At 39.2% G+C, this 17,725-nt stretch overlaps 1 protein-coding gene across 1 annotated transcript in view; it reads left to right on the top strand.

Moving 5' to 3' along the window:
- The window catches only part of KSR2 (kinase suppressor of ras 2), a 340,057-nt gene that overhangs the window by 230,652 nt on the left and 91,680 nt on the right, over nt 1–17,725 (top strand). The window contains exons 8-10 of the mRNA XM_018554273.1: nt 8,262–8,335; nt 8,654–8,772; nt 15,294–15,462. Of these exons, the coding sequence (XP_018409775.1) occupies nt 8,262–8,335; nt 8,654–8,772; nt 15,294–15,462 (362 nt within the window). The remainder of the gene's footprint in view (nt 1–8,261; nt 8,336–8,653; nt 8,773–15,293; nt 15,463–17,725) is intronic.

Below are 17,725 nucleotides of genomic sequence, written 5' to 3' on the forward strand. Positions count from 1 at the left end.
GTTGTTCTGGCAGACCTTATTCCCCAGATATGCAGACACTCTCCAGTCTGTGTCCACCCAGTGCAGCCTGAATCTTGCTCTGAGCTCTCTCCCCCTCCTCAGTCACTATCAGGTGCAGGCTAATTAATAGAGAGAGAGGAGGTTTACCTGTTGGCCAGGCTTAACCCTTTCCTAGCCAGGGAAAGCTGCCCTTTTCAACCTCTCACTGACATACACAGAATCGTGTACCCTGTCACAATAGATATATATATATTCCAGACCAGACCACTTGTCCACGTACTCATAGATACAAGTATAATACATTTTTGTTTAGTGTCATGTGACAGTTTTTCTAAAACAATACAGACTAATGATTTCAGGACAGTGGTGGAGCGCCAGAGCCTGGTCCCAGCTGCAACCGCGGAAGTTCTCATGAAAATGCCAAGTATCTGCACTGATATCTGAACATCCCTACTTACAACAGAACTTCAAGGACAAAATGTTCACATGCTGCCTAATATATCCCACCCACTTTTAGCTGGCATTGTAATGAGATCATCAATATTATTCACTTCACCTGTCACTGGCTATAATGTTACAGGTGATCAGTGTATGTTTATAACACAAAACTGACTTTCCATAATCTCACTGTGTACTGTTTTTCCCCCAACATTTAGATGCTTGACTGGTTGAGGCAGCATTAATATAAACCATTAGGATTTTGAAGAAGACATAGCTGGTCCTTTGTATACAATAAGCACTTACTTCTCACGTCTGTTGTGTTAATTTGGTTTAATTTGACTAATCCTCCAATTGTAGTCTTGTTTATGCTGGTTCTATACAGTATTGAGGTATAATAATCATAATTGCGTTTCTCTATTTTATAAGAATACAGAAAAAGGGGCTTTTTAACATAAATTTCAGTTAATTTCAAAAGGTCGGTTTAATTATTAGAATTCCAATCATTTAGTTTAATGGTGTGTCTGTCTCTACAAGTCAGCGCTTTGTAGGGAGAAGCATAGCTAATATGCCTTGTGGCTGGTTCTGCCTTTCTTGTGCCTTTTATTTTCACCTTCACACTTTAGACTTAACAAATAAATCTAATGGCCAAGAACAGTCAAGAGCACACCACTAAATAATAGGTCTTTTTCACTATGTACTGCCGAGACATCATTGAGATGCTTGACTCTGTTTTGTGTTTGGAAATAACCTTCACAAAGTTCTCAGCAGCTGGGAATGTAATTGACGGAACTCAATTTTAAGAGAAAAAGATGAAAAGCAGAAAAGAAAAATCAATTTTCAAACCGATGGTCATTTAATCACACATACTGCCTAGAGCAAAGCACAGATGAACAGGTACCTGCACCTGTAAAACAACTTTGCGGCAAAAGGGTATTCTTCTTCACCCAATAGAAGACCACTCTGTAAATTATTTACCCCACTGGCTAGATCTTCTTTTTATTCACTGATCTGGTGAACTCAAACTGGCCACACACATTACTATATTATTGTACAATAACTTTCACATGTACCTACTGCTCAGCCATTGTACAACATAGTTGTTTGTAAATATGAATGAGAGATTGTTCAATCAAATGTCCAGCTTAAAGCTCTCATTTACATAGGATGTTTGTCAATTGATAACTGTCTTTTCAGGGATGTTGGGCAGCTTTTAAAATATGGAGCACAGCAGACTAGGAATGTTTCCATTTAGCTTAAATTGTATTGAGTGGCTAGAAATTTAGGCTCAGTGGACTAGGTTTCCACCTGCAGTCACTTCTTAACCGTATTCAATATGCTAAGTTTGCCATGTGTACAATCTTTTTGCTAAGTGTACAGACTGTACTGTGTAGCAAATCAACCCCACTGAGTGTGGAAGTTAATGTGCTTGTGGGCATTATTGATTTTGAACTCTATTTACTAAATTAGTAGAGAATGCTCATGTAACAAAAAGATTGTTTACTTTGCAAACTGAATGTTCAATTTACTAAGTGCCGGTTCACTGGTCTTGGTAAATAAGGTAAAGAAGTGTTAATTTCTGTCATTTACTCATGTGGAAGAAAGTCCTGTTTCTGCATTTATCTTGCACATGATTGGGTATTCAATGTACCCTGTTTGTAAAGAATACATTCACTGTCAGTCTTCACTTCTTGAGTAAAATCAACCCTTATGATCGACAGAGACTGAGACAGAAGATACATGTTTGTAGCATTTGTGGGCAGTAGCAAGTCGTAGCAAGACGTATATTGGAGGGGACTTAAAACAGTATATGTATCTGAATACATGAAGGGAACACTTTCACCTGCCTTCCAATGTTCTGAGATTGGAAAGAATCCTTTAGCACAAAGTGTTTATGAAAAGACGCACCCCATGCCACGTCACCAGTAAAATAGATCATGAGGAATTATTAAGCAAAAAATGATTTGAATAAATCTACATGTTCTTTATTCATCACTATATTTCCTATATATTGGCTTTTTAAAATAATAATGTGATAGTAAAAAGGTCTATGTAAAGGTTTAGTGAAGTGTAACACATGTGTTAGTTATGTATTGCATTTATCATAGGGGTCTACATATCTGTCTAAAAAGAGGGACAACTGAAGAGGAGAGAGAGACAGAGGGACTTGGTTCCAAAAAGAGGGACAGTCCCTCCAAATAAGTTGGGATTTTTTTGCTTTCATGAACTATGCAGAGAATCTTCTTTTTAATAACTGCATACAAAGCCAACTTAAATAAGATTATGGTAATTTGTAATCAGGGCCACAATGTATATCTGGACAAGTGCAGAGACTGAAAATATTTGATTTTGCTTTGTTTACCTGTTTGATTGGTATGCAAATAAGGCTTTAGAAAGCAAAATAACTGCCTGCAAATGAGAAAGGGTGCAGTTTGAGAGTAAACTGTGTTTTCAGAAATAAAAAAAGGTTTTCATGCTGATGCATTTGAAATCTCTTTGAAATCGGGCCCGTTTCTCAGTACAAATTTTAGAACCAAAGATAATGAGAGGAATATCTCCTAGAAACTGTCCAATAAACATCAGAGACTTTCTTACAAAATATAGTCTGTAATGAGTAGTTACCTGTTTAAAGTAACTTGTAACAAACCTGTGCAATTAAATCTGTTATTGTGTACATATGATCTTTACTTACTATATTCAGGAATGTTTTTGGTAGTGATATAAGTATAACATGTGGTATATTAACCTCCCTGGCGGTATTCCCGAGTGTGGCTCGGGGTTAATTTTCAGTACAAAGAGCGGTAACCCCGAGCCACACTCGGGACTGTGCAAAAGTGTCACTTACCTTGTCCCTGCGAGCCTGCGTTGTCCTCTGCTGTGTTCACCCGGCCGATACCGGTATTCGGCTTTCAGTTTCATTTTCGGGCGTCACAGCGAAGGGCAGGGCCGGCGGGATATTCAAGAGTGCAAACATGACATTTAACTACTGAACTCATTCAAGTGAATAATCTTTTATGGGACAGCTCAGTCGAAAGTTTCAGTCAGACAAAGCCAGTCATGAAGCAGGCTGCTACTACTGTAAAAACAAATATTAAAATAAAATTATATAAAACATAGTAAATTAAACAACTAAAATAAATTTGACCTAAAACCATTGTAGTTTCTCTGTTATTGAAAATTGCATGACCAGATGATCAGCAAATTCAGTAATGTGGGCAGCTAAAGTTGAATACAATTCTTGTATTTTGCTGTAAAAATTGATCTCAGCTCCAACTCCTTTTTACCATCTGAGGCACCCTATTGATCTTTTAATGTGGTTATTGGCCTCGCTGGCCAATAGGGAAGCTTAGAAAGCTGACAGGGCAGGAGTGGGTGTATAACTACCTATAAGTCTGGACCAAGTGGACTTCACTGAGTTAACATTTGGTTATGCTCAGGTTTGTGATAGGTGTACTTTAAGTTAAATTGAATCTCTCACCAACTATAGTGTTTCAACCTGCAGCAATTTAAAAAGGTTTTACTGCTTCCTGAGTTCCTGGTTGCGAGATTCACCCTTCTTATTTGTCATGGTGACTATTGTTTTTGGTACTAAAAGTAAGGTGAAATCCAATATTCTAGAGTTGTTGTGCATTTTCCAAAAATCTTATAGTGGTAAGGTGTCTTGCCATTTTTAAATCGTTTTGCAATCAACAGCATCAACAGGCTTTGGGCTTGTGTCGATGGACAGATGCAGCCTGCTTTGATATGCATTCCACTTGCATCTGAAATCAATTTGTGATGCTTCTGAGATAATTTATTCTTGAATCTGACCTGCAAATAACCTGCATTTAACCTCCCCATAAGCTGCATCAACCTTTTTTGATCTGTTCTTGTATGCCTTTAAATCTTAACATTGCAATGGGTATGGCCAGCATAGGGGTCAACATATATTGACAGTCTTTGTTTGACAGTTTTGAATAATTTTTTACAGTGTTTGAATTTTAAATTTGATCTTATAGAAGAGTATGTACTGTAACTCACCTCAACCTGATCTCAGACTGATTTCACATGCCTGTGTATGCGAATCCCTAATTATATTGTATCATATTGGATAATTATGTTTTACGTATTATAGAATGTGTTAGAAGGATGCAAATGCCACATTGAACACGTGGCTTGTTTCAGTGCTAGTCGTGTCACTTGCAATTAACTGAATGAATTTGCTGTAATCTATATATAACTTAACCATCTGTGCGCTCTTCTGTTTTACTGAATATCTAATGAATTGTTATCTAACAAGAAAAAAATATATATTTCTTCCTCTAGGAAGTCAGTATAACCAAAATGACTTGCACCTATTATAATAGCATTAAGACATTAAGAGTTTTTTTTTTCTAAACAGAGTTTTGCCATTAGAATCTTAACACCACTATCCCTTATTGATTATTCAACCACAAGCATTCTAATACATTGGGCACGGTACTAGGTTTACTAACTTTCACAATATTGTAGCTGACCATACTCTAACAAATCTGACCTGACTCAGTGTTTAGCTGAGGATTTCGGTGGGCATTTTTATGGAGATGTCGACGGTCAACAGGTCCCTCTTCCTCCTGTACGGTCTGTGATTTGTAGTCTCTCTACAACTTGGACTCAGTGGTGGAGCACCAGGGCCTGGCTGCAGCTATGAGCCTGGCAGATCTGCCACTGACTCCCAAGTTGTAGAGAGACTACAAATTTCAGCAATAAATTATACAGCAAAGCAGAATACAGCCAACTATAGAGGACTACAAATCCAGGCAATAAATTACACACCAATGCAGAATACCACCAACTGTAGAGAACTGCAAATCTCAGTAATGCATTACACAGCAATGCAGAATACCACCAACTATATAGGACTACAAATCCCAGCAATACATTTTAAAGCAATGCAGAATGGCACTGGCTATAGAGGACTACAATTCCCAGCAGTACATTGTTAAGCACTGCTGAATAATACAATCAGCTATAGAGGACTACAAATCCCAGCAATACTTTATACAGCAGTGCAGAATACTATGAAGCTACATACTCTGTTGCTCCGTGTTCACAGCCAGATGTCTCCAGGGTCTCAGGAGGGCTTGCAGGGTTTCAGGGGGCTGTTAAGGCTCTAAGGTGGCCAGTGCAAGCTCTCAAGGGGCCAGTGCAGGCTCTCTGGTGTTCAGTGCGGCTCTCATGTGGTCAGTGAGGCTCTCAGGTAGTCAGCGCGGGCTCTTAGGGGGTGAGTTTGGCTCTCCCGGTGGTCAGTGCAGGCTCTGGGTGGTCAGTGCAGGCTTTGTGTGGTCAGTGCAGGCTCTGGGTGCGGGCTCCGGGTGGCCAGTGCAGGCTTTGGGTGGTCAGTGCAGGCTCTGGGTGCAGGCTTTTGGTGGTCAGTAGGGGCTCTGGGCGGTCAGTGCGGGCGTTGGGCAGTCATTGCGGGCTCTGGGTGGTCAGTGCGGGCTCTGGGAGGTCAGTGGGGGCTCTGGGTGGTCAGTGCGGGCTCTGGCTGGTCAGTAGGGATATTCAGGCATATTAGAAAGCTCGCTGGGGCCTTTCGGGGCCCTAGTGAGGAGCGAGCAGCCCTCTAATATGCCTGAATAGAGGGCCACTGCTGCCTGATTGTGGCCAGTCACCGACCCGGATACTGAGGCGATCCGGGTCGGCCAGGCCTATTTGCAGGGGCAGACCTGGAGTGGCAGCTCCACCCGCCCCTATGTTAATCTAGCCCTTCCTGTCATTTGATATCTGAGAAAAAAGTTAAAAATAGAAGTGTCACCCTGCAACATATATTGTAGAAGTTAGGTGACTGAGCTGTGAAAAACAATACAAGGTCAGGGGCACCCATACACAGGTAGATGGAAAATTAGATCTAAAATTACATTTCATGGTTTGGGCCCCCCTCTCTCTCTCTCAACTCTCTCTCTCTCTCTCTCTCTCTCTCTCTCTCTCTATCTATATATATATATATATATACACACACACACACACAGTATATTTATATATAGCATAAGCTGAATTATTTTCATTATTCTGATAGACATAAATGAGTTGTTATGCATTCATGAGTTTGTTGATTTTTAACTTTTTGAACTTAAAAAAAATGGACCTCATTTCTCTGCGTGTACAACATTTTACTATAATATATTCAATAATTTTTCATATACATTATTATTATTATTATTTTGGTGTATATTCCTTTTTCCTATGTTAAAGATGTAACCTTTGTAACCAGGTCCTATAGGTTTAACTATTCCCGGGTCCCATGACGTCTCTGCTGAGCAGCTGGTCTGATCCTCAGTATTCATTAGCTGTGTACAGTACAGCTTTTTCCTTTCCATTTCTTTTACCTTTGTGTTTATTGCTGTCTGATTTGGTAGTTATATTTTGCTGGCTGCAAATTAAAGCAGGGCTTTAAGAGTCTTTTTATGGGTTGTGAGAGACCTGTGTTCAAGTTTTGCGGTTTTCAGATATTCCTCTGAGTCTGGATCTGTTGCCCAGTGATGTATTTAATTGACATCCTTTTCTCTTGTGAAGCTATTTGATTATAGAAGGTGCACTGATATCCTGTAGGCACCAGTGACGTGCGGTACCTTCGCTTCTTGGTGAGGCATTCCACAGCCCCGCCCCAGCACACGGAAGCCCCACCCATATCCCACTCAGCCCCCATACAGACGAGTCTGAAGGAGGGAGGGAGGAGACAGGCAGGAGCCTTCCTTTCCCTCGCTTGCTCGTCACTGCTGAGGCATCGAGATCAATGCCCTCAGTGGGGGTTTTTAAAAAATGTTTTATTGGACAGCTTGGACCAATGGCGCTTTGACATTGGCCCAAACCATCCACAGAGCTCTAACACTGAGTAGAGGTGAAGCCCGCTGCTGTGTAACCTAACTACCTGCCAAAAGCCGGATGCAGCACTGCCTGTCCATCTAGGACAGGTTGCACAGCGGGGAGTCTATACCTGCTCTGTAACATATTAAGCCGATCTGATTGGAGAAAAAGCTGTCAGATTCAGACTTGAAGCTGACAGCTTTTTCCTCCATAATACCAGGTGAGGCTCTGCTTCACCTGCCTCCCCTGACCGCACGTCACTGGCAGGCACTCGTATAGCTGGAAGTGCCTTGCCTATTTCTAACCCATCACTGCACATCTGGTATTACTTTGTGCAAACACCTAACTTGTGAGTTAAATCGGAGAATGTTCATGAATGCTGTTTTGTAGGTGACTATGAATGTTAAGGTAAGTAATGTTGCTGGGATATTTGCTTTCATTTTCTATCCTGAATTGGAAATATGACAGAAATGGATTGGTTACTGTGTGCAGAATTACTTTTTCTACGAAATTATTCTGTGGAACAGTTTTTAGAAATGCATCCTCTAGCTCATATTTATTCACCTTTCCCCACTGAGATTAGAAATGTGTATATGATTTATTCTGAAATGTGAATGGTGAATGGATCATATTTTATTGTCCGCATGAATGAAGGTTTGATACCTGAATTTTCAGGCTACTGAACCTTGACACTATTGGGAAATAAAGTGTGGTGTGCCAGGAAAGATGGCCTAAACGTGGCCTTATGTATAATTAACATGTCGGTACGAAAGACTGACACTATTTCTCTACAGTTTCCAATCAGATTCTGGCTGGGCAGGTTTGAATCTGATTGGTGTTTGGGGAACATGCAATAGTAATAATGATTATATCTTAATAACGAGATACATGAAGTTTGGAATCCTCCAGTGTTCTGCTTATTAATTTATTTCTCCTTCTCTCTCACATTTTCTCTCTCTCTCATTTTATGTATCTGTTTGTTTCTGTCTCCTTGTTAGGTTAAAGTGCCACAATAAATGCACCAAAGAGGCTCCTCCATGTCATTTACTAATTATACACCGAGGAGGTAAGTGTCAGTTCTCCTGTTAGAATTAACAAATAAAACAAACTTTTTTTTTTAGAAGTCATGCCCTTGTTTTACTCTTAAAGTGTTTATGTGCTTTGCTAATATAGATAAATGGAACAGCCTCTCTCATTGATGTAGCCATAAATACTCTTGATGTTGGCCCATATTTTTGCCACTTTTGCAGTGAATGATGAGCCTTTTTCCCAAAGAAAGGCGATAAAGGTCCAATTGTCATTTGTTAGAATTCTTTTCACATAAATGGTACATTTGACTTGTCCTCCAGCATCATTTAACAATAAACTTCATTATTATTTCTAATTTCAGCGCGGCTAGTTAGGACCGAATCTGTACCATGTGACATCAACAATCCTTTGAGAAAACCTCCACGGTATTCAGACCTTCATGTCAGCCAAACCCTTCCCAAAACCAACAAAATAAATAAGGTAAGCTACTATACACACCCTAACATAACATTTTACACATTTTGAATCAAAATAACTTATTCAGATATATATCTATATATCTATATATCTATATATATATTTTTTTTTTTTTCTATTTAGCTTTTAGAGGACTTGAGAGTGAATGTGTAGACCAGAAATGTTGGTGGATAAATGCCAATCAACACATATAACTGTTGATTTTACTGTGGTACTCAGTATAAGATAGACTTTATGCAGCCTAGCTGCTGCTGCATGAGCCCCTGCTAAAAAAAATAATAATGCTTAAGTAAGGGTTCATTCACACCATCACACACCATGCTGCAACACATGCATTTACACTGTGTTAAAGCAAGGAAAAGAAGTGCTTGCTGCACTTTTCATGACACAGATAGTGCACAGGTGCACGCTAACCGTTGGTTGGGCTGCCATTCAAAATTAATGGCATCATGATGCGCTAATGCGTAAATTTTGTGCTAATGCCTGCTGTGGTACCATGTGTGCTACTGCACCATGGGTGTGGTGAATGGCATCTAAATGCTATTTTTACAGGACAGGTCTGTACCGGAATACAGGCTTGAAATACCTGAGTTTTTAAAGCAAGCCTGTCATTAATTTCAATTAAACTTGTGTAGTCACTACTTATTCAGGGCAAAGTAACCTCCCCCTATCCATGTTCATACTGACCTTCACAACTCTGTTTGCCTTCCGCAACATGTGAAATAACCAGTTCTTCCAAATATGGGGAAACATTTGACCTTCTTCCCTTCTGCCCACAAAGCAGTACTCACCACTCAGTTGTCAATCGCCAGGCCTGAGAACATGAATGCAGGGAAGGTCATTAGCTCTGCATAAGCTTAAATATGCATAAATAAGGCTTTCTTTATGGGTTCAGGCAGGCGAAAGGGGCAGGAGGGGAGCATGGGGAAGGTATTGAGCAGGAGACTATCAGGAGATTCTGTCACTTTGATTCACTGAAACCCTTGAATCTTTTGTAATTATCCTATCATTGGTACCTGAAAGTGCCTGCAGATTCTTTTACTTCTTGTAAAAAAAAACGTATGTGCTCCTCAAGTTTTGGCATATCTGTATGCAGATCATTTAACTTCTAGGAGTTTTTAAACTGCTCTGAGGTCTCTCATGAGACATTGATTATTTGGTCATACAGTTGAAACTCGAATAATTAGAATATCGTGCAAAGTTAATTTATTTCACTAATGCAACTTAAAAGGTGAAACTAATATATGAGATAGACTCATTACATGCAAATCAAGATAGTTCAAGCCGTGATTTGTCATAATTGTGATGATTATGGCTTACAGCTCATGAAAACCCCAAGAACCCCAAATCCACAATCTCAGAAAATGAGAATATTACATGCAATCAATAAAACAAGGATTGTACATAGAACAATATCGGACCTCTGAAAAGTACAAGCATGCATATGTACTCAGTACTTGGTTTGGGCCCCTTTTGCAGCACTTACTGCCATTACATTTGCACGATATTCTAATTATTCGAGTTTCACCTGTATTCTACTATGTACTTTTAAATGTACAGTATGCAGCCCTCCCTGTCATGACAAAACCAACGAGCAGCGCAACGTTTCTTACTTGAAGATCCTGCCACTATCATTACTTATTCTAGGTTGACAGTGGTAAGTCACTGCCTTACAATTAGCAGCTGCATTGTCAGCCTGCAGTACAAGCTCTTTTAGTTAGCCTTCAGACTGCCTATCTGACAGACCTGTAGCTTGTAGCCCAACACCCACTTCAATACTGATGACAGGTTCACTTTAAGTATCACGTGATCTTTTTTGACTAACAATACCCACCTGTGGAACTACAGCAATTTACAACAATTTGGTCAATTAATGTGTTAGCTAAATCAGCAAAGGTCCAAAAACTTTGTATGTGAGAAAATGGCAGACCTGCCAATTAAAATTACATTTACCCAGAAGTCATTTCTCCTTTTAGAGAAGTGTATTTGGTTATTGGTTTAAGTCCTGGTTTGTTTAGTAAAGTATAGCAAAGAGGGGATTAATCTAGAAAGCCTTGTGAGCTGATCATATTTATTTCTGTTGTCAGCATCAATAGCAAAAGCATATGGATATACATGCGGGAGAATGTACAGGCCTGGCACAGATAATAATCCATTTGTACAGATGAATAGAGTCAGGGACAAATGAAAAATACACACATCCACACCACGCAACAGATAACAGGAAATACAGGCCTGATTGCATTACATTGATTTGTTTTGTGCCAGTCATGGCAATTACTGCATGTTTTTCCCATTTATAATGTAAAATACGACTCATGGTCATATCACGATCGGAAGCACTGAACTTTCCAGTGCCTTCAGACTATATTACCCGTTATCTGAGTATGTTGTCTCTTCTAGCTACTTTCTCTAGCCCTCCAGATCTCAATATCCTTAGATCTGTTTTTTTCCGTTGCATCTGTATGTCCACCCAATACACACTGCTGTAATAACAGTGCAAGCAAAAATATGCTACTGTTGATTTTAAAAGCTCATGCAAAAGGAGAAAATGGTAGGAGGTACTAATAACAAATGTACTCCAGTTTGTAATCACATAACTAAAACACATAATTAAAATATCCTGTGCTGTTCATGTGTTTGTATTACAGGTAGAGGGAGTTCAGTGGTTTGACTTAGGTTCCAAAAATCCAGATACATAATGAATCTACTTGAAGTGTGGTTTTGTGTTGGCTCTGGAGTAGATCAAGAGTAAAAAAAAACTTTGCTGAGGGTAATACTTATAATGATAGGATAGACAGAGGCTCCTTCCTCAGCTGAGGGCCTTGTTTGGAAAAACTAGGTAGGAAAAAGATATCATCTAACAATATCATAGATCTGGTCATAGCGCGGCAGCAGTAAACTGATATAGTGCAGTTTATAACCAAAAAGAGAGATGCAACTCTTTTTCCTGGCTGAAAAGATTCACCCTCTCATTTTATCCTGGTGCCCCTTGTTATTGGGGGAAGAAAGTAATGTTAAAAAGCAAAAATGTATAGTTGTCATTGGTACAGAAGAAATCTTAGGGGTCTATTCACTAAGCTGCCAAAGGATCTAGCCGAAGCTTTGCTGATCCTTCCAACCTGGTAACCAGGAACGCCATCTGTCATTCCTCCCCGGACGCTCTGGGAGTCTAATAGGGTCCCAGCTGCCCAGGAGAGAAACACTTTCTCCCAGAAAGGTTCACCCTGCTCGATCGAGCAGAGTAAACCTTTCCCTGCTCTGTTTGTTTTTTTTTTTCTTCTGACATCGCAGCCTTTGGCATGCTAGGAATGCATTGCTAGATTCCTATTGGCTATTTCAATTTTGTAACAGCCTGAAATGAATAGCCGAACAGCGTTCGGCTCACTTCGCTTGGGGTCGGTTAGTCACTCGGCTGCCTACGGCAGCTTAGTGAATAGACCCTTTAGAATGAGGACGTATTTTATGATGACAGCTGTCTCTGTGAGGGACTTTGCCTCTCACTTTGCTTTATCTCCAGCACAGGAAGTAAAGGGAAATCTCATCAGTGGGACATAACCAGCAAAAATAAATCTCAATGTTTTTTTTTTTTAACTTTTCCAAGAACTACAAAGAAAAAAGTTTTGGCTCAAGATATACATAAATATAATACATGTTATTTTTCACCAGCTTTCATTCGTGTACACCCTCTATGGACCAGAGCAATGTTTACATTTCTGCTGTGGATCTGGTTTTTCAGCAATAGCTTTGTCATTACATAAGATAATAAATGAATACATATATTATTTTGTTTAGCCAAAACAGGGATTGCTTTTGACGATATTGTCTTGCAAAAGTGATTTTAACTTTTATACAGTCCATATACAAAAATGTATCAAAATGTTACAAAAATGCACTTTGCATCTAGTTTGATCTGTGCTAGTTAAAAAATAAATTAGTGTTACTGTAGATAACAAGTAGACATTTTATTTTATAATTTGACCTCTTTGAAATGGCACTAAAATTATATTCTAGTACAAAGCATTGCAAAGTCATTTACAAATAAAATATATAGCCTTTTTAAAAAAAAAACAATTTGCGCTCGTATCTAAACATCATTTATAATCACTGTGCCAGAAGGTTGTTTTTTTGACCACAGCACCTTTTACAGCAGCTGTATTTCCAAAGAAACTTCAGGTTATTATCTTGACAGTCAGAAGTTTCTATGTATTTAAAACAGCTGTAGAATTCCTGGCAAGTGAGGGGGGGCATTAAGGTCAAGATAGGGCGTACAGCAAATGCCCTTCATACTTCGGCTAAGCTTTTTTGGGTGTCTGTAGTATGCCCATTGTTCACAGCTGGTTAATAGTACCTTAGTCTATTGTGTTTAATAGTTCTCTGCACAACATGATTCAGAAAGGGGCAGCACTGCAAACCAATCAGGCCTGACACAGGGAGCCTACAGCCGAAAGTGCAATCTTTCTGCCGAAACAGCGGCACATCCCTGCTTTCTTTTCTCCCCGCTGGGCGCTGCTCTGTGTCCCAGCGGGGAGGAGAGAAAGTGACAGCCGGCCGAGCGCTGCGAAAGGAGAGCGGTGTGTATGTTGGTTTATTGGGCAAAAAAAAAATCTTGCACCAGGGCCCTTTGTTCCTTAGCTCCGCCACTGCCTACGAGAGTACATGAGTGGCCTTATCAGTGTGTTGCTCTTCTATGACTATTCAGTCACTGGCTAAGGCAGTCCTTGACAAATCTGTTTTGCTTTAACTGCAGTAGAGAAATGGGAGGTTTGATAGTGACTTTTTTTTTTTTGACAGGGATGTCTGGATTGGAAAACTGGCTAAATATTTTTTTTTGGCTAGTAGTTAAAAATAAAAAATGTGTTAATACAATGCCAAGTGTATAAGCACACTGTGCTGGTATACCATGGCAAGATACTATAAGTGTGCAGCCTGTATTAATGAGCATTGGGCTTTTCAGATTCTCCCGTTCCCAGTAGCAAGTGCTGGCATGGGTGGGGGGTTTAGTGCCACCTACTGTACCTACCCCCAAGAATGGCAATAGGTGGCCATTCTCTCAATGGTAAACTAGTAATCAGTTTACCATGTTTGGAAACTTTTCAAAAACCCACATGTTTTACAACCTTTTCAAAATAAACATTCTTGATTTAACTAAACTTATTTGTAATATTTAGTGGTGTACAGTATGATGTCCCGTGGAGGTCTGGTCTTCAATTCAGGATCCCTACTCAGGTAGCAAAAGTCCCCCTACTCTGCACATTCTTTTCTCAGCCTTCAGCTGAGAAAAAGGGGAGTTTGGACAGCACAAAAGTCACATTTGCTGGGTATATAATTTCCATATTGTAAATATTTCATATGTGGCCTGAAAATTTTAAGAATTTTTGCCCAGATCGCAAATGTGCTACTGATTGTTTTAGAAATATTATGTCCCTTAGACAATAAACTTATGTTTAAAGTTGTTCCCTAGACATGAAATACACCCTTTATTCTATCTTAATTATTAATATATGTTTGAAAAATAGAAATGTTCAGTACCTTTACCAACACCTCCACAACATTAAGGATCATATATTATAACCATAAAGCTTACACTTAAGATTGAGTCATTTAAACTGTATAAATACAGTAACTTTCTCAATAGTTCAAACTATAACTGTGTTAATAGTTGGATTGCTATGAGAGTACAAGAACCAATTCATTGCTCAAGGTTACTAACTGAAAAACATGGTTATCGGTAAATGTAGTGAGGGTCACAAGGGCCAGGTTGTGCTCCCATTATTGTGAGCTCAGTGGGTGAAGGACTTAGGGGGTTGTGCTGAGGGCACAATGTTCATATCTTTTATGGTACCAAGTAACTGTATGACGGCAAGGCCATCTGCTAACAGTCTTTTTCCAGATGGTATGAAGAGATTGTAGGCATTGTGTCGTTACATATAAATAAAATGAGGTAATATCACAACAAACAAACACTGGTGAGGGGGAGGACAAAGAAAACTGAGATAATGCGTGGGATAGAGGAGTAATGAGTTGAGGATTGTTGGAATATAGATGGTCATATTGAAAAATGATTTACTAATCAAACTAAAAGTGAATCCTTCTCCGGAACAATGAGGTAGGTTATTAAAGATCAATCAATGCTTGTGTCTAAGTTTCCTGGGCTTTATAGCTTATGGTGGTTGGTTCCATTAAGTCTATGGCTACATAAAAGTGGGTGTAAATATTAGAGAGGAACATGAAATGTTTAAATAAGGGTGAATCTCCAAGTGCCAATGCATCTTAGAAGATTCCACGGTGCTTGTATTGTAGGACGCATGAGTATTTGGTTGCCTCTGGCATTGTTCACTATATATTCTTCACAATGGCTACTCTCATGTTTGTGTACAACAGTGCAGGAAAAGTGATTATTGCCATGCCTCTACATGTTTGTTTCATGAAGGAGGTAGTTTATGGATATTGACCTTTATGTCACAGTACGTCTGCTCTCCTCTCATCTGCTTCCCAATGTGTTATCTCTTTTGTTTTCCCAGGACCACATTCCAGTGCCCTACCAGCCAGATTCCAGCAGCAACCCTTCCTCTACGACATCCTCCACACCGTCCTCACCTGCTCCTCCGCTTCCCCCCAGCGCTACCCCACCCTCTCCTCTTCACCCATCCCCACAATGCACCCGCCAGCAGAAGCCGTTCAACTTACCAGGTACCGAAACCCACCTGGAGCATGTGTGGAGCTTTCTACCCAATTCTATGCTGAATTAGTGGCACAGGAAACAATAAATATATCTGAAGTGGCTCAATATCAATTTGAAAGCAACTACATAAGACACTGTTATGTTGAATGTGCAGGGATTAGTCACTCACCTCTCCCCCTTCATGAAATCACTCTTCTGGTTTAAAGTTCCTGGGTCTCATTGGCTGATGGCTTCTTCTGTCTGTGTTAAAGACTGAAGTTTAAATACACTTTATAGGATTGATTCACTAAAAACAGATAGGCTGTCCACTTTGCAAAATAATGTTCTCTTAGCTTAGTGAATGTGAAGAAAATTCACTCTTCAAGGAATATCCAATGACATAAGAGGAAAATATATTAAAACAAGTATTTTTGCTTGCATATGATTGGATGATGGAAGTCAGTAGACATTCACCTCATTTGCTAAGCTAAGAGATACTTCCTGTGCAGAGTGATAATTCCCTTGCAAAGTCAACAGCCTATTTGTCTTTAGTAAATCAATCTCTAAGACCCCCAGCCAGGTCAAGCCACATCTGTGTTTTATCTGGAATTGTTCACTGTGGGAATGTAAAGTGACATTAAACCCTCAGATGTTTTAACATAAAACAATACTGTAATGTGTGCCTTACTGTAATCCATGGTTGTTTCCCTTCTCTTTGCTGCTCTTCCTTTTAAATCTGTATCTGTTCTCATGCTCTGCAGAACTTCTGTTTTGCAGCAGACTGCCTTGTCTCAGGAATGGATACACGGTGTCTGTGTGTACGTTTCTATAGGCTTGTAACCTGAGCCAGCACTACAGGAAGAGGCCCTGAGCTGAAAAGGGAAGTTCTCCCCAAGCATGAGAAGACATGCGGATTTAAAAGGAAGAGCAGCAAAGAGAAGGGAAACAACCATGGATTACAGTGGAGGCACACATTACAGTATTGGTTTATGTTAAAAAATCTGAGGGTTTAATATCACTTTAAGCCTGCTTATAAGCAGAAGTGGGGAATAGATCAGAGTACAATTATCAAACCAGCCCTTTCCAGTGAAAATGGCTTGGATTTAAAATTGAGTGCAATGTAACTAAAATGTTGAAAACTGTTGTCAAGGTATTTTATAAGAATAGTAACAATAACGAGACATCAAGCTTTGGCACTCGGATGGTCAAACAGAAGAAAGTGAAAAATGTTGAAAATTTAGTCAGATAAAAATTATATATAGGAAATTATACTAAAAATATAAAGTATAATCATGAAAAAAATTAAGATTAAATAATAGCAGGGGTAGTCTCTAAATCTAATTTTAGATGCGCTAATGCTAACTATAAGCATTAAATGCAGCCAACTCAAAATGGGAGAGAAGTGGGAACTTCCAAACAATTCTAGGAAACCATGTACAGTACTGTTCTGTGCTTTGCTTCCTATGTTTTTACAGGATCTTGCTTGATGTTTCAGACTGTTGTCAAGTGAAAGCAAACAATTTAAAGTACATGATATGCCTGGTATATTGGTTAAGATTAGACTTATAGTGCATACCAAACAACTAGTTCCCCTGTGAACAATATATGATTGTCAGGCTCTTTAATGTTTATCCACCGAAATATAATTTATATATATCTTTTTTACATTTTTAAAACCACAAAATTGCAATAATATAGTTAACTTTATGTCATTTTAGAAGATTTCAATTCAGCTACAATAAAAGTTGTGATTTATGTTCACATGTGATTTATGTAATATACAATAGTAGCCTCAGTAATTGCTAACAATTATTTTTGTATCACTGACAACACTAAATATATTGAGGAGATAAATACCTGACAGAGCTGTTCTCCCCTATACATCAAAATTATTTTTAGTAATAAACATAAAATTAAACACCATGCATTCTGGAGGTGGGAGCAGAGTTGGTTGGTGGAGGACAGACAGCTGCAGCTATAAGATTGATTGATATATTGTCTTCTGCATAGGTGCCAACATGTTAAAATAGTTAGGATGGATGCCTTGAAAGGCTCAAGAACAAAGGATTGAATACCTGGAGGCACATCCAAATGTGTGGCTTGTAGTATGGGAGTAAAATAACACTTAGCATTGGTGTTAATAATAACAATAATAATAATAATATTTTCAACCCCCCCAGCACTGGTGGTCAGTGGGAGGCTTAGGCTGTAATAAGATACCCCACTTCCCAGCAAAACCATTGAATGATGGCTGAATTTTGTGATACGTCTAGATTTGTTATCCATGTATCC

The sequence above is a fragment of the Nanorana parkeri genome, unplaced genomic scaffold (assembly GCF_000935625.1).
Source record: "Nanorana parkeri isolate BGI_ZX_2015 unplaced genomic scaffold, ASM93562v1 scaffold152, whole genome shotgun sequence".
In the NCBI taxonomy this organism is placed as follows: Eukaryota; Metazoa; Chordata; class Amphibia; order Anura; family Dicroglossidae; genus Nanorana; species Nanorana parkeri.